Source organism: Myxocyprinus asiaticus, chromosome 15 (genome assembly GCF_019703515.2).
Source record: "Myxocyprinus asiaticus isolate MX2 ecotype Aquarium Trade chromosome 15, UBuf_Myxa_2, whole genome shotgun sequence".
NCBI lineage: Eukaryota > Metazoa > Chordata > Actinopteri > Cypriniformes > Catostomidae > Myxocyprinus > Myxocyprinus asiaticus.
In genome coordinates this window covers 24235741-24257350 of record NC_059358.1, presented here as the reverse complement: position 1 = coordinate 24257350, position 21610 = coordinate 24235741, and the positions used below count along the sequence as shown (strand labels likewise).

The 21610-nt window shown below is 38.8% G+C and overlaps 2 protein-coding genes across 5 annotated transcripts in view; both read left to right on the top strand.

Annotated features, from left to right (window-relative positions):
* Positions 1-665: 665 nt before the first annotated feature.
* Positions 666-4155, top strand: LOC127452433 (myb-related transcription factor, partner of profilin-like). Of its 4 annotated transcripts, XM_051717867.1 has the most exons (4): positions 666-966; positions 1125-1810; positions 2145-2570; positions 2694-4155. In XM_051717867.1, exons 2-4 carry the CDS (start codon positions 1504-1506, stop codon positions 3482-3484), a joined length of 1524 nt encoding a protein of 507 aa, XP_051573827.1. In that variant the 5' UTR covers positions 666-966; positions 1125-1503; the 3' UTR covers positions 3485-4155. The 4 variants fall into 4 exon arrangements, with proteins under 4 accessions (XP_051573827.1, XP_051573828.1, XP_051573826.1 ...); XM_051717868.1 differs by having other exon boundaries at positions 666-1810; positions 2163-2570; XM_051717866.1 differs by having other exon boundaries at positions 666-1810.
* Positions 4156-4598: 443 nt separating this feature from the next.
* Positions 4599-21610, top strand: part of LOC127452414 (zinc finger protein 628-like) — a 34048-nt gene continuing 17036 nt past the window's right edge. The window contains exon 1 of the mRNA XM_051717823.1: positions 4599-5030. Coding sequence (XP_051573783.1) covers positions 4643-5030 — 388 coding nt within the window. The 5' untranslated portion in view covers positions 4599-4642. The remainder of the gene's footprint in view (positions 5031-21610) is intronic.

Genomic DNA, 21610 nt, shown 5'->3' with positions numbered 1-21610 from the left:
CATGCTCTACTTATTGAGCAGGAACTAAATTACAATTCTATTGGCCAAAGCCTAAATAGGTTTTTTAGGTTCTAATTGCTGTAATGTTTAAGTGTGTGTCTAATGAAATGTATTTAATTCCTGGCCAATAAATGTGGAAATATTCAAGAACTTTTTGTTGTCAAGACTTCTCTGCATGTGTCTACATTGAAACTGGCTTTCAAAATTCATTGAAGCCTGTAACAATGAGAAATACAAAAGTGCTTGGACCCCTAATAACATAGATGTAAATGTGTAATCGTGCATGTCCCAATTTATCTCTAAAAGTCTTGTGCATTAACATTTAGCATTCAAGAGAATACAGCTTAAAATACGAGGTTCAAAATGGATCAGAGTGTTTTGGTAGTTTGTCAAGTTTAGATTGTAATACTTAGTCCAATTTCACCGTAGTTCTTCACTGACGCAGCCCAACTCTTTTTATTTGGGTTTAAAATTTTATTTTTGCTATTTGGGAGAGATGGTAAAAATAATAATAATAATAATAATAATAATAATAAAAAAAACTTAGTTTAAATATCCTAAAGCCGTGTTTAACTCCTTAGAAGGGAAGGTAAAATAATTTCAATTATTTGCTGCGAATATCAGAAATAGCTACATAGAAAATATCTCTAAATGACGTCATTTTCCTGCGACGCTGTCTGTGTACATTTAGGAATTTTAGAGGTTAGCTTTGCACTTATGCTTGTAGTTCGGTTTATTGTCGATTTGTAAACGTTTTTCCTGTTTATTACCATTTGGCGGTGTGAGCACGGATTCTTGTTTTTCAAAAACCATACTGCTTTCGTTATACTGGTTCGTCGCATATATATCGTTTACACGAACAGCAGTATTTGCCTGTGAAGAGCTAGTACAGGCTAACGTAATTTATGCGGAATGCGCAGCCATTGCGGATGTGGTGCAGAATATACGCGCATTGCTGCGACAAAGGTAATTTTGGTCTTTGCGTTAAAGATATGCCCTTATTATAAATACTGTTAATGATGTTAATATCTAAAAAAGGCTGAAACCAACTATATTGAACATGCTGACTTTAATGTTATTAACACCATCTCTGTTGCCTCTGATTTTTTCCTTGTCATTTTCAGTTTCGTTTACAATTAAGTGATATCTCTGATGTCTCAGTAACGCCAGCGCAACCTTGCATGTATACGATACGTGTACATAATGTCAAACATAGCTGAAGAACATCTCCTAGTTTCGCTTTTGGACGGAAGCCACAGGTTTTTGTTTCCTTGCTTCAAAAATATACAGACAACAAAGACACCTCAATAACTGCACAGATTTAGTCTAAATGCATATAAAACGGCACGTTAGCCTATTGTATTTTATAAGAAAATATCTGTTTTATGTGGGTTTTTATTACTGGGCCTATTATTAAAGCTATCCTTGGTAAACATCACAATGAAGCAATGAGTGTCTTGCCATGGAACAGCATGGTGGCTTCTCACCCTCCATGTGAATGGCATGCTGTCCAGCAGTCCAGTTGGTGTGTCTGTAAACCACAACATATCCATGGCTGAATATTACGAAGAGGGAGGGTTGCTGTATGAGCATTCACCTCCCATGCACATCAAAGTGGAGTCTCCAGAAGGTCCCTTTGGAGGCGGGGTCTCAGAGGATGGTTTCACCAGGGAAGATGAAGATTCAGAGGGCAGTTGTGACCACCTGAATGGTGGGTTGCCTGCCAGCCTCCCTTTCAATGTTGTGGTTGTGCATCCCAACATAGTTGCACCTGGAATGTCTTCAGATGAACTGATCCCTATTGACCCAAGTAAGCTTTACATTTTGAAAAGTGTTTGATTGTAAAAACTGTTAATAAGTGATTCTGTTTATGGAAACATTATTGCTAACATTACAGTAAATTTAAAAAGGTTAATACACCAATAAATATATAAAATATTTTGTTGTTGTTTACATACCTTGTCTTTCCAAACCCGTATGACTTTTCTTTCTTCCGTGTAACACAAAAGAAGATTATTGGCTGAATGTTAGCCTCAGGCCCCATTCGTGTTTATTGTAAGGAAAAATACAATTATTTTCAGATTTTTTGTGTGTGGGTGGGGTGGGGCTATGCCTTTAAATTAAAATTTGCCTTTTAATGGAAGACAGGGGTGTTTCTTCAGCATTAGCCGCAGGAGGTGCAGGAAAAAGAAAAAGCCGCTTCAGTGGGGCAGAGCTGGAGGTGTTGGTATCAGAGGTGACCCGGTGTGAGGGGGAGCTATTCGGTCCAGCTGGGAGGCTTCGGCGCCGAGAAAGAGAACGCATTTGGGCTGGGATACTTGAGCGTGTAAATGCTGTGTCTAGAGTCCCACGAACTCTAAGAGAAGTGAAGAAACGCTGGGATGACCTGAAGAGACGTAACGGTGGTAGACTGGCTGATGCAAGGCATCGCACCTGCTACCTGCCATCCAGTCGAGGGGCTGCAATTATGGGAAGGTCAGCTCAAGTTAGTCCCAGGCTTCAGCAATCTCGTCAAAAGCAGAGCACCAGGGGAAAAGGCACTTTCACTTGCCTGTCAGATACTGATCCAGGTAAAATTTGATGACTGATCCCAAATTTTGTTGTGTCTTGAAGTCTGTCAAACATGGGAATGTTGTAATCAATTTATGTAGAGGTTAATGTACACATTAATGTATAGTTCATCTCTTTCTCAGTTGCAGTAGGAGATGGCTCTGAAAGAGATGGTTTTGATAAGGAGGAAGAAGCTGTTGAACAAGAGGGTGATGTTGGAGATGAGGATTGTGAAGGTGTGGAGAACAGCATGGAAGATAAACTGGGTTTAGGCCTGGGTCTGGGAATAGTACCACCTCCAACATCAGAACGGTGGCTACCTCCTTCACCCCTCTACAGCGCCCCCTTCCTCAATGGGACCCCTCAGCCAAGCCCAGAACCATCCTTAGGGACCCACCAGGGCCCACTGGAGCCCCCTCCTCAACGCAGTTCATGGCTTGAAGATGAACTTCGGGGTCTGGGGGAAGCAGCCATGCAGCTTGGAGATCGCATGGAACAGAACCTGCGTGAGTTTGCAGATGGGTTTAGACGTGATATGCGGACACTCGTGGCATCACAAGAGGCCCTTACAAATAGCTTGCAGCAGAATAATGTACTTTTGCAACGTCTGTTGGGACTGCTTGAGATGCAGCATCAGCAACCTCAGTCTCAACAGCAACAAATTCCACAACAACAACTTCAGCAACAACAACTACAAATTCCGCAACAGGAACTTCCACAACAACAGCCATATCAACAACAGTTATTACAGCAACAGCATCCACATCAGCATCCACAGCTAGAGCAGCAAATTCCAGCAACAGTCCCACCTATACCACCACCTCCAGATATTTTAGATGGTACTAGGCATACTGAACAACCAACTGACATAAATGGAACCCAACGGCAATGCCGCGGCAGGACTGTAGACCTTAGACGAAGACGCAGACGTTGATGTGAGATGTGGAAGAATAAACTGTAATCGGTTGCAGTTAGATTATTTATTTAAAACAATGTTTTATAAAACTAGCTAGTTGCAGATTGTTCCATGTCATTGCAGCTACATTTTTGGTTTTGCCTGTTGTAAATATATAATAAAGTGTATATATACTTCAAAAAGCTCTAAACTATATTTAAATTGACCTCTGAACTCTTCTGTTGCTTATAGTAAATTATGGACAGATATTCTGGCTTAAACTTATATATAATAATTGCAAGTTTAGAAGGAAATTCTTAAGGGCTGGTTTAAACCCTTTTAGTATTCATGCTGTAGTGAGAAAAAACGTCATTCATTTTTTATTCTTTGTTTGGGCACCAAAGATTGGTACAAAATCACATTTTACTTTAGCTATTTTCACTGTGTAATAAAAAAACATTCAGATGTTGTTTGAAAATATACTATATTGCTTAAAAGTTCTTCATGATGACATGAAATACATGTATTTTTCAGAATTGCTGTCTGATGTAAAAATCTAAGGTTGCCCAATCACTTTGCATGCAATGCAAGATAGCCTCTGTAGATCAATACATACTATTTTACAAACTTTTCACCATGTTAACAAAAATCACTTGTACTTGGAAAAAATGTCTGGCTATGATCAAATTTTAATAAAAGCAATCTACACATATCATGTATTTTTTGAAAGCAGGAAATTATAGGACATAAATGTGTATTACAATTTTATGGTTGTATAATTATTACTCCTAATAATGTGTTCTAATTATAGTTATTATAATAATATAATAAAACATAGTTATTCAGTATATTCATCTTTTTTAAAATTAAATATTACTAAAGAAGCCTTACTTTTTGGTATACATTGTCCTTCAGACCTGAGATGCATGGTTTTACTGTATTGCAGATTTCTGTAAATTCTAACAATCTGTTCACAGTTAATGGAATTGTTAACACAACGAAGTGTTATTAATAAATCAGCTAAATCAATAAAACAATATTTTAATGTAAATGTAAAATGCAAATAGGGAAAAAAATTAAATCCTGTGTCCCTTTAAGTGTAATCGCAGAGGGCGCATATGTCGTAACACGCGCTCCCAATCAGCCGCTTGCTTCCATGTTTTTAGGGGTGGAGAAAAGAGAGAAAATATGTGAAACATGGCTACTGTACAATCTGAATCCGAACAACAATTAGATAATAAACTCACTAACGGTACACCCACGGGAGATAATCAAGAACTGCAGTCATCATCTGCTGCAATTGTTACTTTTAACGCGGAGGTTTGTGCACGAGGCAGCGACGCGAAGGGAACGACAGACTACGATGTTCCGTCTTTACCAGCAAGTGAAAATTCATCTCCACATGGCCCTGCTCTTCCACCACGAAACAAAGATGCATCAGGAATGGCATGTTATTCGACATCTGCAACGATGGACGAGCCAAAAATGGACGTGTACGTTCAAAATAATAGCAGTGAAAGCGTTTCTACCGAGTCTGGGGAGGATTTCGGAGCGGCGTCGGAGAATTTGCACAATGAAAACAAAGGTATGCACAACTTTGCATCAAGGGCAGACAGTGTATGGCACGCTCCGTTGGTTATTGCACATTCTGGTACAATTTCACAAATTTATTCAGCCTTTGCAAGATCCCACGAAACCACGAGCGGTTTTTCGGGCAGTAATTATTACTCTGTAATTGGCCTGTTCTAACCCAATCAGAAACACAACAGCTTGTTTAACCCTTTCATGCTTGAAGATTGGTTTAAGATGCTTCCATTTCTCAGAATTTCATTAAAAAACATAATTATGCATATTTTCTTTACATCACTTTTATAAATAAAAGTTACGGGACCGTCTGTTTACACCAAAAACAAACCTAAGTACGAAAATCCATGTTCACCAAATTCTGAAACATATATTTTCTGTTTAGGCCTTTTAGGCAACCATCTTCAGAGTTTCAACTTAAAGAGTTTGCACTAAAGCAACAGAATACAGGATCATGGTGTATGATACATTGTAATAAGCATACTCTGTCACATGACTTTGCCAATAAGTGGTCTGAAGGTTACTTACCTTTTGTGTTTGTACAGTTGAGTGCATAATTTTGCATCTCACCTGAAAGATGTTCATCTTTTTTATTTTTATTAGAGGGCTCATAAAAATTGCATTTTGTTTTTTTATGTAGTACTGCCCTGAGAAAGCTATTGGACATCGATGGGTCAGTGACGTGACGCTCACTTGTCTTTGCACATCTATTAAATTATTCAAAAATACATTACAAATGCAATTCACACAAAACAATTACTTGAATACACTTCTATGATGAACATGTTTTCGATTAGTGAGTTCAAAGTAATTTTGATATTTCTGGGGCTTAAAATGTCTCATTAAAAGCTGAAATTCTTGAAAAAAGGTATGAGTAGTGCAGAATAGTCTTTTATTATAATTTAAAAAAAAATCAATTAAAAATATCAGTAAAACAATTCTATTTTAAAATAAGATTTATATTTAAAACTGTTGTCCACCAAATCAAAATCATGTGGTGTAACCAACACTTAGATAGCCATTTTGTTGTCATGTGACAACAAAAACAATGTAGACCCCTTTAGACCCTCATGACTGTAATAAATACCAGTATTTTGACATTTTTATGAGATTACACATTTTTATGGTCATTTTGGGTGCTTCTCAGTCAGAAAGCTGCAGCCTAGTTAGGGTGTGTCCTTCCTAGACCAATCCTTCTGAGGCTAGGCTCCTCCTCAGCATTCAGTGCTAGATTGAGATGGTTTATTATGTGCGCATGGCTACATCATAAAGGTTTTCGCCTCTGCTGTTAGGGCGCAAAAACTTTGAAGAGAGAACAAGCGGCATCGGAGATGACAGATGTGGAAATTGTGCTGATCCTCTACAAGTTCTTTGTAGATATGGAGGAAGAAACCAGGATAGTGCAAAATTGTGCAATAGCACACAGAAGGACTTGTTTTCTGCAATTTGGGATTGTGTGTGATTGAAGGCCACGAAGGATGCACTTGATGTATACTCCAAAATATGGTGAACGAAGGCTGCGAAATGAGACTGCCTTTCAAGGGTCCTCACATTTGAGATGGCCTTCAACGGTGCTTGATGACGTGGCAGCCGAGATATCCAGCCTATAGGCAGCAGCGCTTTGATTGAGAAGAACCATTTGTGTTACCCTAAGAAAACGTCTTGATATTATTTATTTATTTTAAATCTTTATTTTACTTATCATAACAGGGAACAGCCATTGGTAGCACTGAATGTTATGTTCACTTAATACATATGTCCAAGAATAAGTCGCCAATCTGTATTCATAAAAAAAAAAAAATTGAAGGTACAATGATCAAACATGCCTTACATGAGAGACAGATAAATGAAAACCTTTCTAATAATTATTATTACTAATAATGATGTAAATCAAACTGACACTGATTTAAAGCAGAAAAGAAAAAGGATAAAGAAATGTAAATGAAAATGAAGGCTTACCCAGTTTATACTGTCTCTTGATCTAAAGCTACTTGTTCCCTTTATAACTTAAAACACAAACAAAACAAAACAAAAACAAGAAAGGCAATAACAAACATGAGAGAAATGACCTTCGGATGTTGACAAAATAGTATACATATTTAACAGCATTTAATTAAATTAGGCCTAGTCAAAGCACATGGAGCAAACTTACATCCCAGATATAATTTTTAGTACTATAAACCAAGATTATTAATGAAGAATTTAATTGGGTCCCATACTTTCTCAAATGTCCAAGGTATGTTTGTTAAATTGTGTCTCAACTCTAAGTGCAACACTTTACTTAGGTCCTTGAGCCGTATTTTAAAGGTGGGCATGGACTCCATCTTCCATTTCTTTAGTAAAGCTTTTTTTTTTGTTTTTTTTGCTAATACCATACATAAAGAAATAGCTTGTGACTGATATTTATATCCTATACTTTCAGTGTCCCCCAAAATGCCCACCTTTGGATCTTGTGCCAGGTTAATTGTATACGATTCTGAAAGAAATTCAAAAATATGTCACCAGAATGGCAGAATTTTTAGACATGACCAAAAATAGTGGAAGAAAGTGCCTTCTGATATGTTACTTTTATTACAAGTAGAGGATACATCAGGGTAAATCCTGTGTAGTTTGGATCTTGAATAGTGTAGCCTATGAATGACTTTGAATTGAATCACTGTATGCCTAGCATTAATAGAACACTTGTGTTTTATTGTCAAGGCAATTTTCCCAGGTTTCATCTGTTAATTCAGCAACAAATTCCTTTTCCCATTCTTTCTTGATATGATCTGTATTTGTGTTCACCCTTTCTAACAACTGAGCATAAAAAAAGAGACAGCACCATGCTCAAGTGGGTTGTATTGACTTAGGGCTTCAAGAGTTTGATGAATAGTTATATTTTCAAATCCATCAAGGTGTTTTCTCATGAAGTCTCTGATTTGTAAGTATCAGAAGAAGTCAGAGGGTATTAGTTCATGTCTTTGTTTAAGCTGAGTAAATGATCCAAAATGATTGTCAATATACAAGTCCCTTATGGTAATTAAACACTTTGTTTCCATTGGGAGAAAACTTTGTCTTGTAAGCCAGGGAGAAAAGCATGATTATTACATATTGGGCTGTCCAGATACATGTGCAGGAGATTGAGATAGGATTTAACCAGTTTTCATATTTTAAGAGAGTTAAGGATTACTACGTTCCCATTATATAACCTTGAGTTCATTTTGAATGGGCTATTCAGCAGTGCTTCCAGGGATGTCCTCTTACATGAAGCCCATTCTATCCAAACCTGTTCAGGTGTCTCATCATTATCCTCCAGAGTTTGTCTCCACCAAGCAAGGGTTTGTAGATTAGCTGCCTAATAGTATCATATAAAGTTGGGAAGACTAAATCCTCCTTCTGCTTTTGGCTTACAAAAGTGTTTTTTTCAGATATTCTGACTGCTTTATAATCTCAGAGAAATTAGATGATTGTGGATTCTAATTTCGGAAATTGTTTTAATGGTATGAGAACTGGAATAGACTGAAATAAATATAGAAATCGAGGAAGAGTCACCATCTTGATTGCATTGATCTTCCAAAATTTGAGATTATCTTTCAGTTGACCCATTTTGTTATGCCAATTTGTTTTTAGTAATGTGTCTGCCTGTCTTGTAATTATGATTCCAGAGTGCTTAAATGACTTGTGGTCAATTTTAAATTGAATAGAATTAAAAAATCTGTATCAATATTAGCAGTAAGAGGCATTAATTCACTTTTATACCAGTTTATTATGAATCCAGAAAATGTGTTAAATGTTTTGAGAATGTTTAAAAGAGGTGGAATAGATGTTTCTGGTTTTGCCACATAGAAAAGTAGGTCATCTGCATGTAATGATCTATGTTGGGGTCTGCCGTTAATTATGACAGGGGCAACTTCAGCAATCTGCCTTATGCTTGTGGCCAATGGTTCCATAGCTAGTGCAAACAGATAAGGTGAGAGGGGGCAGCCTTGTCGTGTCCCTCTGTATAATGGTAAAGGAGCTGACAATGTCTGATTTGTAAGGACCGAAGCCTCTGGTTTATGATATATAATACTGATCCATTGAATAAAGTTTACCCCAAATCCAAACTTTTAAGAGTTGCAAATATATATGGCCATTCAATTTGATCAAATGCTCATTGTGCATCCAATGAGATCAAACATGCTTCTGTTTTGTGTTACCTATAGATTATTAAAAAGGCATCTCAGATTTGAATATATGTGTCTATTTGGCATAAATCCAGTCTGATTTTGGTTTATGACTGAACATATCCAAAACATATCCAAACAAAATCAATATTTAACCCTCACTATTGCAAATCCCCAAAAGACACGGGTTGTGTCTCCATCTTCTGATTGACATCGACAGCAGGTGGGTGTGTCTTTAAGACCAAGCCTATACAATCTAGTGGGGGTCCAGTAGACTCTGTGTAAAATCTTGAATTGCATAAGGCACACCCTTGCATCTCTAGATGCAGACTTGATGTTATTTAGAATCCTAGCCCACACTCCCTCATCCAATACCAAGTTTAAATCTTTCTCCAGTAATCTCTTAAGAGAAGTTGAAGTTCCGTCCCCTAGACTCTGAATTACCAGGAGTAATACATTGATGCCTCATGACCTTTTCCAAAAGCAGTAATCACCACTCCCAGAGTATCTGCCGCTTTAGGGGGGTGTAAACTACTCCCAAAAACAGTACAGAGCATGTGGCGCAGCTGTAAATACTTATAAAACTGAGATCTGGGAATACCAAAATGTTGAACCAAATTTTCAAAGGATCTCAACACTCCACTCTCATATAGGTCACCAAGTGTATTAACCCCCTCCCGATCCACTCTGACCAGCAAAAAGGGGACTTGTTAATACATAATTTGGGGTTCAGCCATATGCTCGAGGCAACATTTAAATAAATGTCAGAATTAAACACTCTGGACACATTCGTCCACACTGAGTGCAAATGCGAGACAATGGGGTGTAACTTAACTTCTCCGGTTAGTTTGATAGAAAGGCTTTGCAATGGCAAAATAGGAGCCAGAACTTCCTGTTCAATACAAAACCAGGGAGGGGCTCTCTCAGGTGGAAGAGACCAATAAGCCAAATGTCTGAGACTGAATGCATAATAATAAAACAAAATCTTGGGTAGGCCTAGCCCACCTTTGTCAGTCGGCCTATGTAACTTATTGAAATGTAATCTGGGACGTTTACCATTCCAAATGAAGGACTTTGCTATGCTATGTGAGGCACAAACAATTATTCTCAAGTGTACAGTCCCACAAAGGGGGTGTTTTATTTTGACAATAAGTAAAAGGAGAACTTAATGGTGCGTGGTGTCTTTGGTGCAAGGGCAGGGTGAGCGTGTCGGGTGTCTGTGTTCGTGAATCTGGTGTGTCGTGAAGTTTCCGCGGAATGCGTGCTGTGATCGGCACTCACTCGTTGCTGGAGTCTGGAATCATGCCTTGGAGTTGGTGCTCACTGTCTTCCTCTTCCTCCGGGGTTTAAATCCCCTCCAGCTGATCGTTCGCAGGTGATGCCGATCAGCATCTGCATTCCACGGTTGATTGGCAAATGAGCTCCAATTCCAGGGCGACGCTGAAATGCACGGGATACTCGCCACAGCTATCAAATTGCTTGAAATAAGAGAGGGGGACATCTACAGGGAGAGATTGTAACAGGTAGTTACATTTTGGAATATAATTCATTTTAATAACATTAACCTTCCCAATCATAGATAAATGTAATGAAGCCCACCTGCCCACATCACTCGAAAAACTTTTTATTAAGGGGTCAAAATTAACTCAGTTAATCAGACAAATTTGCTGGGAATAAAATGCCAAAATACTTAATGCCCTGTTGGGACCATTGAAAGGCACCCGGCTGAAAAGCCATTACTGGGCAGTACAATGTCAGAGCCAAAGCTTCGGATTTAGACCAGTTGACTCTGTATCCTGAGAACTTAGAAAATAATTAATAATTCTGTGGAGGCAAGGCATAGATCAGGTGGGGTCGGAGATGAGTAATAAAATATCAGCATAAAGCAAAAGCTTATGTGACATACCTCCCACCACCACCCTTGGAAAATCCTCCTCCTTTCTTATCGTGGCTGCTAATGTTTCCAGGGCAAGACAGAACAATAATGGGGAAAGAGTGCAACCCTGCAGGGTGCCCCTATCCAGAGTCAAATAATCTAAAATTAATTCATTTGTTTGTACCGCTGCTACCGGGTGTCTGTAATGAACTTAATCCATCCAATAAAAGTATTCCCGAACCTGTATATTTCCCAAATCTTGAAAAGATAATACCATTCTACCATATCAAATGCCTTTTCAGCGTCAAGTGAGATGGCAGGGACAGGAGTCTGATCATTCGCCACTGACCACATGATATTGATGAAACACCTAATGTTATCAGAAGAGCTGCTGCCCCGAATAAACCCCACCTGATCTATATGTATAAGAGATGTCTTTACTCAATCAGTTAGCCCGAATTTTTGACAATATTTTAACGTCTAACTGGATCAGGGAAATTGGATGGTAATTCTTACACTCGCTTGGATCTTTGTCCTTTTTAAGTATCAGACTGATCCGGGCTTGTGTCATGGTTAGCGGAAGCTTTCCATTCTTTAATGATTACATATAAACTTCTAGCAAAAGTGGAGCCAATTCTGTAGCATAGGATCTAAAAAATTCAGCGGCAAAGCGATCTGGCCCCGGAGCCTTGCCTGTAGGCAAGGCCTTAATTACCTCGCCAAGCTCCTCCAAGGTTATCTCAGAGTCAAGAGAATATTTTTGCTCAGTCGTCAGTTTAGGGAGTTCTAATGGTTCCACAAAGTTTCTAATATCTTCATCAGTAGACGAAGATGTGGAACTATAAAGATCAAGATAGAATTCTTTAACAGCATTATTAATATCAATAGCTGATGTAAAAATTTCACCACCAGCAGATTTCACTGAGGGAATGGTAGAAAAAGACTCTCTTTGCTTTATATATCTAGCCAAAAGCTTCCCTGCTTTGTCACCTGACTCAAAGTATGACTGTCTTGCCCTGAATAGCCAAAACTCCACCTTTCGCGACAAAATTGTATTATATCTGTATTTCAATCAGGTCAATTCTCTGAGGCCATCAGACGACATTCGGCACTTCAGCTCTGCCTCGGCACGTTTAATATTCCCTTCCAACTCCACAAGTTCTCGTGCTTTGGACTTTTTGATGAATGAGGCATACTGTATGATCCGACCCCTAAGAACCGCCTTAAGTGCCTCCCAAGCCATGCCCACAGAGGATACTGAGGACCAGTTGGTCTCCATATACACATTGATTTCAGCCTTTAACATTTGTTGGAATTCAGGATTTTGCAAAAAGGATACATCAAAGCACCAACTATATGATTTCTTTTTCTCCGTATGTGGCAACACCTCTAAACTCACCAGGGCGTGATCCGAGACTAAGATGTTTCCAATTGAGCAATTCACAACAGATGAAATGAGGGACTTAGATATATATATATATAAAAAAAAATCTATTTTAGAATAAATCTTATGGACTGATGAAAAAAAATGTATAGTCCCTACCAGATGGGTTCAAAAGTCACCAAATATCTGCAAGACCAAGATTTTTACACATCCTGTGAAGTGTCAATGTTGCTCTAGGGGGCTTGCACACTTTTATTTCACTATGATCAAGGACTGAGTCCATCAAAAGATTAAAGTTTCCTCCCAATATTAGCCCTGATCATCAACATTAGGTGCGTAAATATTAGCCAAAATCAACTTTGCCCCTGAATTTCTGCTAAAAGAATAATGACTCTTCCTAATTTATCTTTAATCAGTTTGAGACATTTGAATTGTAGATGCTTACTTACTCCCCTGCTCTTACTTGAGCCAGCAATAAAGAAAACATGTCCACCCCATATCTTCCCAAATTTTTTCAGCTTCCTGCGGGGAAAGATGTGTTTCTTGAAGAAACACTATATCATATTTCTTACGTTTAAGAAGAGAAATAACTTTACTTCTTTTTATGGGGTGCCCCAAACTATTCACATTCCACGTGGAGAGAGACAATCCATTCATATTAACATTTGACATTTTGACATATTAGAAAAAAATAGGTTGTGTGTCAAAAACAAGATTATAAAGACCACATTCCAACATTAGTGCAACAGCCAAACCCTGGACTTCCCCCCGAACCAAACAAACAGAAAAAAGAAAAACGTGCACATTAACCACACGCACGACAGCACCAACCGGCGTCCATCCCTTTAAAGTCAAACAGTCCATGTACGCCTACGAGAGCCCCCGCAACAACTTTGCTGTTGGATTGTTCAAGTCCGGTGTTTCTATACAAATTTTGTGAGACAGAATTACATAACAGAAGAAAATCTATAAAACAAACTCCAGCCAATAGGCAGAATAAACACAAAGAACGTGTAGATTCATCCACATACTCTCCCAAAGGTGTGTTCCTCCCCAAAACAAGCTCCAGCCTCTAGCAGAACCAAAACACACACACACAAAATAATAATAAATTAGTAAATTAATAATAATTTATTAATAAATAAAATAAGTAAAAAAATATTAAAATATATAAAAAAAATGTTCAGTTTCCTCAGGCAGTTCCATAAGTGCAACAGATGACCTAATCCTTCCAATGTCCTGCAAAAAAATATTCCACAAAACAAACTCCATCCAATAGGAGGCATAAGCATAAAGAACAAGCAGATTCATCCACAACTGTCCCGAAGGAGTGTTATTCCACAAAACAGACTCCAGCCGCTAGGCGGAACCAACACAAAAAGAAACAAAGAAGGCGCCCAGTTTACCTGGACAGTCAAGTGAATGTTCAGTGAGTCAGGTCTACTTGGCTGCCAAGCGAGCACCACACAATGACTTACTCATTCCCTTGACTTTATAAAGGACAATGCTTGTTGGTGACAAGTAAATACTTTGCGGCCATACTTAGCATCTATTCTCAATCTGGCTGGGAACTTCAGTGTAAAAGTGACCCTCCGTCGATGCAAAAGTTTCTTGAAGGAGTGTTATTCCACAAAACAAACTCCAGCCTCTAGGTGAAACTATCACAAAAGGAAACAAAAAAGGTGCAAGTCAAGTTAATGTTCAGAGAGTCAAGCTCACTTGGGAGCAATGTGAGAATCACACCATGACTTACTCATTCCAATGAGTTTATGAAGGATAATGCTTGCTGGGGACATGTAAATACTTTGCAGCCATCCTTAGTATCAATTCTCAGTTTGGACAGAAACATCAGTGCAAAAGCGATCTTCCGTTGATGTAAGAGTTTCTTGCATTCCTTGAATCGATCACGTTTCTCTCTTGTCGAATTCGCAAAATCTGGGAACAAGAAAATGTTGTGGTCCTTCCAAGAAAGCCTTCCTTTACCTTACTTACAATTTTTGTTTCTATTGGAATAAGAGAGATTGGGCAATATGACATCTCCATTCTGTCTCGTCCTGGTTTTGGTATTAAAGCTATATTAGCTTTGTACATTGTTGGGGGGAATCTAGATTGAGAAATTTAACAATTAATCATATGGATAATCATGGGAGCAAGTGTCTCCCGGAATGCTTTATAAAATTCTGCACTAAAGGCATCTGGGCCTGCACATTTATTATTAGGGAGATGAGTGATAACTTCATTAATCTCTTCCAGAGTAATTTTAGCTTCTAGCATTTCGATTGCCTCTTCACTTAATCGGGGGAGATTTGTGTTAAAAATAATGTATTAATTGCATTAGTGTCTATATTTCCTTTTGACTTGTACACATCTTTAAAAGAATAGTTCACCCAAAAATGAAAATTTGCTGATAATTTACTCACCCTCAGGCCATCCAAGATGTATCGGAGTTTCTTTCTTCATCAAAACAGAATTTAAGACTTTTAGGATTTCATTTCAGGCCTCCTCCTCTAAACAATGCAAGTGAATGTCCACCATTTTTTTGACGGTCCAAAATGCATATTTAGGGTGCATCAAAATAATCCACACGACTCCAGTCAACAAATAAAGTTCTTCTGAACGCAAACGATTAGTTATTTTTTAGAAACAAAACAATACTTATATACTTTTTAACTACAAATGTTCGCTTCTGTACATCTCTGTGATGTGCGCTCATGAGAGGGATGATGTAGAAAGAAACTCAGCTACATCCTCATGACCTGAGGGTAAGTAAATTATTAGCAAATTTTCATTTTTGGGTGAACTATTCCTTTAAAGAAGTCAGCGAAGCATTTATTTATTTATTTATCTCCTTGGGATCGGTTAAGACATCACCTCTTTTTGTTCAAATTTTATGAATGGCCCGAGATGCTTGTGCCTGTTTAAGCTGCCAGCTAGTAATTTATGGGGTTTCTCGCCTAGCTCAAAATGCCGTTGTTTAATCTGGTTAAACAGTTTGGTTAATTTTTTTGAGAGAACAGAATTGTATTTGATTCTTAGTGTCACAATCATATTTAGAGTGGTTGGGCAATATTTAGACCTAAAGTTCCAAATTAAATTATCTGTCATTTAATCTCTTTTTATCTTCCTTATTTCTCCTTATTTGAAATGAAATTATATCCCCTCTAATAACAGCTTTCATTGATTCCCACAAAACTGAGTCTGCCACTGTCAGGGTTGTATGTGTTTTGTTCCATGCCATGTTTCTTCCTGTCATGTGATTTTGTCATGTGGTCCCCTTGTCATGTGATTTCATGTTTCCCTCCATGTTTATTGTCTTGTTAACTCATTATCAGTTCTGTCTTGTCATTGGTTAACTTGTTTGTCTTGTTACCCTGTCCATGTATTTAAGCCTCATGTTTGCCATTGTCCATGGTCAGGTATTGTTTGTTAATGTAGTATTGTTTATGTAATGTTGTCAAGTCAAGTCAAGTCCACGTTTGAAGTTAGGGTTTTTGGATATCACTATTGTAAATAAACTGTACTTGGGATCATCGCACTTCATCATCGTCTCATCGTCTACCTTGTTGCCAGCCAATGTTATAGAATACCTGACCGACCAAAATGAACCCAGCAATCCAGCTTCTTCGTTTACGCCAGGGGAATCATCCCCTGGAGGATTATGTCATGGAGTATTGTGGTCTTTGCTACCTTGTCGATTTTAATGAGATTGCCCTCAAGGACTGTTTTCGCTTTGGACTTAATGAGCCAATCTCTTCCCTGATGCCAGGCGGTCAGAGTACCCACAGCCTGGCTCAGTATGTCGACCTTGCCCTACTAATTTGTGGTTCATTGTTCACTGTGGGGGAGGTGGCCGCCAAGCCAAAGTTCCTCGTCATGGTTGCTGAGCTAGCGCCATCTTTTGCCCTGGATCCTGAGTTTGCTTCATGCCATGTCACAGCCAAGTTTCAGTCTGCTCCATGCAATGTCTCAGGTTCACCTCTGGTCAATGAGCCAATGGCCAAGCCTGCCACGGTCAACGAGCCAACACCTGCGTCTGCCACAGTCAAAAAACCAACGTTGCAAGCCTCGTCCGTCCCAGAGCCAGCATTGCAAGCCTCATCCATTCCAGAGCCATCTCTCACTGGGCTATTTGAGTTGGAATTTTTTCCTGCACCTGTGCCCACTCTGAGTTCTCCTGATCAGCCGGTTCCCCCCAAGCCACCGGCTCGATCATCGCCCTCTGAGATATCCCAGACAAGGAGAACTTTCGCATCTCTGACTCTGCCTAGACCCTCCAAGCCCTGGACTCCGCCTTGGCCTGTCGATCCCTCGACATCACCTTGGCTCTACGTTCCCTCGGTTCCACCACGGTCCTTCAGCCTGTCGGCTTTACCGGGGTCCCTCATCCCTCCAGCTCCTCCTTGGACTTTCGGTCACCTGGCTCCGCCTTGACTCACCGATCCTCTGGCTACACCTTGTCTCTCCGATCCTTCAGCTCCACTGGGGACCTCCTTCCCTACGGTTCCGCCTTGGTCCTCAGCCACACTGGCTCCGCCTCAGTCTTCCAATCCCCCAGCTCTGCCTTGCTTCTCCGAACCTCCGTCGCTGCCTCGGTCCTCCCTGCCTCTGGCTCCACCCTGGCACTTCGAGTCTTCGGCTTCTCTCCAGGTATCCAGTTCTCAGGTAGGAGTGACTCGATCTGTAATGTCTGTCAATGTATTTCGTAGCCCTGATAATGTCTGTGCAATCGTATACAATTTTTGGCTGAAAGAGGTGTTTAAGTTTGTTATGGTATCCATAACATCTTGAGTGCTAGGGGATGTCACGCTAGCATTAGCAGCATTCTGGCTCGACTTCCCTGGACTGTTGCTTGTTGCCTTGCACTGATCATCATCATCATCATCATCATCATCGTTTGGTTTGTCGTTTTTTTTCTTAATGGTCATGGTTGTTGCTTAGCTTGAAATTGAACGAAACTTAGGGTTAATGGTGGATTTGCAGGTTTTTAGAAGTTAAATTATTTGGAGATTTAGCGGAGCTCCAGCAAAAACAGCTCACTCCATGAGAACCAGAACTGTATGTCCACGGCTTGATATTATTGACTCAAAACTATTTTTGGGGGGAAAAATTTCACCTTGAAAAATAAGTTTGAAAACTAAAGGCTATTTAAGGTGCAAGGAAAGTATTTAAATACCTTTTTAGGCTACTTGATGGTTATACCACATGACATTTGTTATGCCATTTAAATATTTGTTTGTAGAAAATGCTGTAAATGTTTTGTCAAAAATTTGTGAAACCAGCATGGACTCAAAGATTACATTTTAGCAAACTTTACACATAAGGCCCTTTCCCACTGCAGGTACTAAACCCGTTTTAGGTAATTTTCCCTGGGACTAGTACTTTTCGTCGTTTTCGCACCTATAGTTCCTCAGCCATTTTAGAGTACGTTTTTAGCTCCTACTCCGGGGTAGGTACTTTTGGGGCATATAGGGACTGGTGGAGGTGCTGTAGCCTGTGATTGGTCAAAAACTTATGACACGCAGAGCATTGAGAAAGGAGAGGAATCCACAGTTGGCATATGTAAGCAAACTAGCTGCTAGCTAGGGATGTGCAAGACTAGTCGACTAAATGGTTCTGATGCTGCTAGTCGACACTGGAATAACTAATCAGTTAATATTTTTCTCCATTAAACTGTTCAACATTTTTTACACATTTACATTTGGCTTTATATTATTACAAAGACTGCGCTTAAATTACTGTCATGTTAATGTTACACATTTAAAAATAATTATTACTACAAATATTATTAAAAAAGAGGATATCTGGAGCAGATGGATACAAAGTTTAATTTCACCTCAGGCTGTGCGTGCTTCCCTCTTTCACTCGTGGCGCACACAGGAAAATGTCCTCTTGCAAGATGAGCAAAGTATAGAAATCACTTCAGTGGTGGTGCGGGAAGCGGATTTCCGAAACGTTGGCTTGCAAGTCGCTATGGATATTTTCACATTTGAGTCTTCTTTAAATCTGTGCGTAATTGCAAATTCTTTTCACGCGAGCAGGCTTTTTCAATTGCAGGATAATCGCCTCAGGTGAGTCAGGTTACGTCTTTCACCGGACCACGTTGACATGTTAATTTTGCTCATCAAAAATGTATGTTTTTGATTAAGTAGCCTAGACAATTACCATTTAGGCTAGGTATGCAAAAAAAAAAGAAAAAAGAAAAGGAAAAAAAAGTGCCCTGTGACTATTTTCAACAATGTGCCGACTGCTTAACGGCTTTTATTCTGTGTGCACGTCATGTTTTGAATACATTAGGTTTATTGTACATTTCTCACAGGCCTGTTTTTTTCTGTCCTTTTTTCTTTTTCTTGTTTTGTTTTCAATAAATATGCCTGTATTCGCTAACATTGATTCAGTGAATGCGTGTCATGTTCTATATTTAATGTGCAATGATCATAATGTAAGGCGAGCATGTCGCAGATAAATGCCCCTTTTCAGCAGAATTTAGTGTCAGATTTAGCTGTTGGAATAGATTAAGTAGCCTATTTTAAATGGGTCGCATAAACACACAGTTTTTTTTACTATTTTCTGAGGGTTTCTTAGTTTTTAATACTAGCTGACTATGAGATTGCGCTAATTTTACAATTCCCTTAACAGAAATAAAATAAAAGCAACAAAGTATCCAAAGAGGATCACCCATTTTACATGTGTGTATGTGTGTGTGTGAATTCATTGAGAGACACGGTCTGAGTTTTCATCGCATCTGTACTGTTTGTACTGTGACTATAGAGAAAATAAAGTGATTTCTGGATTACTACATCGATTTATTTCTGGGGATGATGGATATAAATAATCAGATGTTTATCAAGAGTGGGTAATTGAACTATATAATACACTAAACAGTCATTAAATCTAGATTACATGAGGGAAGTATTGCTTGCCAGTTACTGCATGGTTAACTTGCATCAAGACGTCTTTTAAGTCAATGAGTATTTCAGTGCAGTAATTTATGTTCAGTCATAAAATCTGTATTGTAAAAGATCTTGTTGATAAATAGGTTTATAGTGCATTTTCAACATGTTGTCTGCTGAGTTCAGCGTGTGCTGTGCAGTTAAAGAGCGCCTCCACCACCTCGTCTCATTTCTCACTCTGGCTTGAGGGACACTGCACAGGCAGCTCACACAACCAGTTTAAACTGTAACCTGAAGACATGGGCTGCATCCAAAAAACGCTGCCTTCAGAGGCTCTGTAAAGAGGTAGGATGAAATAAGGTGCTTTTTAAACTGTTCAGAGACCATTTTTCTTAAAGAGGCCCTATTATGCTTTTTGGGATTTTACCTTTGCTTTAGTGTGTAATATAGCTCTTTGTGCATGTAAAAGGTCTGTGAAGTTACAAAGCACAAACTCCACGCAAAAGGGAGTTATTCTCTCCCACAGACAACACTGCTCAAGAACTCGGTTATGGTAAGGGACGTTACATTTCCAACACATGCTCTACGTGGTTGACCAATCACAACAGACTAGGCCAGCTGACCTATCAGAGCAGACTGGGCTTTTCGGAAAGGGTGGCTTTAAAGAGACGTGACCTAAATCAGAGTGTTTGAGCCAGAGGATGAAAATAGGTTTAGCAGAAATGTACAGTATAAGAAAAATAATTTGTTTTTTGAACATTAAAGCATGTAAACCTATTCTAGTTGACCCCCAAAATAAAGTCATGAACCTGTAAATTAGCATAATATGGGCTCTTTAAGAGTTCCATTCATTCAGAAATGCTGTCAGTTAAACCATTAACTGATTAGGCAGCTGCCTACATTTTCAGATGCAGCCAAAGTACTACAAAAGTGTAGCTCCGATCCCAGCATCTTCCGTCGGTGTTGTTGATGTTGTTGCTAATAAATCGCTCGTGCAAACAACTTCACAAGAAAAATGGTCAATACTAGATGACATCACTACGGGGGTTACTTTGGTGAGTGTGAACACAAGGAAAAAGTGTGAAAAAGGGAAATGTCTTTAGGGGTGTCCTGTTCCTCTTAAGAGTTCTCATCTACAAAGCTACTAAGAGAAGTTTCAGGACTCTCGGTAGGAAAGGGCCTATAGGCCTATGTTTTAAACTAGATTTTTAAAAGATTTCACTTTTTTTATCACCTTGGGCAACCTTATTCTCCAATGACCAATTTATTTACATGTATTCCACAAGAAAGATAATATCTGAATTTACAAAAATGATCCTGGTCAAAAGTTTACTTAACCTTGGTTCTTAATATGGTGTGTTGCTTCCTTGATCAGTGACTGTTTGTATATTTTGTGATAGTTGTGCATGAGTCCCAGCTTTGTCCTGAGCAGTAAGCCTGCCCACTGTTCTTAAAGGGATAGTTCACCCAAAAAAATTCTCCCAATTCTCTCATCATTTACTCACCCTCATGCCATTCAAGATGTGTATGACTTTCTTTCTTCAGAAGAACACAGAGTTTTAAAAGAATATTTCAGCTCTGTAGGTCCATACAATGCAAGTGAATAGTGGCCAAAACTCGGAAGGTTAAAATATCACAAAGTAAGCGTAAAAGTAATCCATACGACTCCAGTGTGGGGATGTCACGATAATACAGTTTCACTATTAACTGCGATAAAAAAAAATATCACGGTTAATTTAACCGTAAAATGTTTTAATCTTTAATTTACATGTGGCAAAAATATATACAGTATATACTGTATAATATATACAGTACAGTAAATATATAAGAGTTTTTCGGTGTAAGCCTAAATGTGAAGATCTCTTGTGCTAGTGTGTCGCTGTTGATATGGTTACGGACGGTGGCCGCGTGGTGCTTGGCCAGGTGTCGTGGACCGAACGTGAACTGGGCTTTAACACACAAACTCCAAAATATATAAAAGAGGAATTCGATCTACCAGACTAAAATCCACCAAAAAAGTTATTTTAATCATCTGTTGGGGAGCATTTGAAAGACTGAGGGTACTGATCAACAAACTAGAGTAAGTTTAATATTTTTTGCTGTGGTGCTTTTAAAGGGATGAATTGAGAGATGCAACTTTTTGTTAGGTTCAAGCGTGCTGTGATATTGCATATATTTACCATCAGTGTGGTAAACTTTGAGAAGTCTTAAATCATCCTCTTTATTTAAAGCATTGCCGGTGTACAAATTCACTGTATTCAACACTAAATTTATGCTCCCTTTATT

Excerpts from the sequence above, each read along its gene's own strand:
- LOC127452433 (XM_051717867.1), top strand. The coding sequence starts at position 1,504 with ATGCTGTCCAGCAGTCCAGTTGGTGTGTCTGTAAACCACAACATATCC. Across the intron at positions 1,811-2,144 it reads ACTGATCCCTATTGACCCAA|ACAGGGGTGTTTCTTCAGCA; the intron begins GTAAGCTTTACA and ends TTTTAATGGAAG. Across the intron at positions 2,571-2,693 it reads CCTGTCAGATACTGATCCAG|TTGCAGTAGGAGATGGCTCT; the intron begins GTAAAATTTGAT and ends TCTCTTTCTCAG.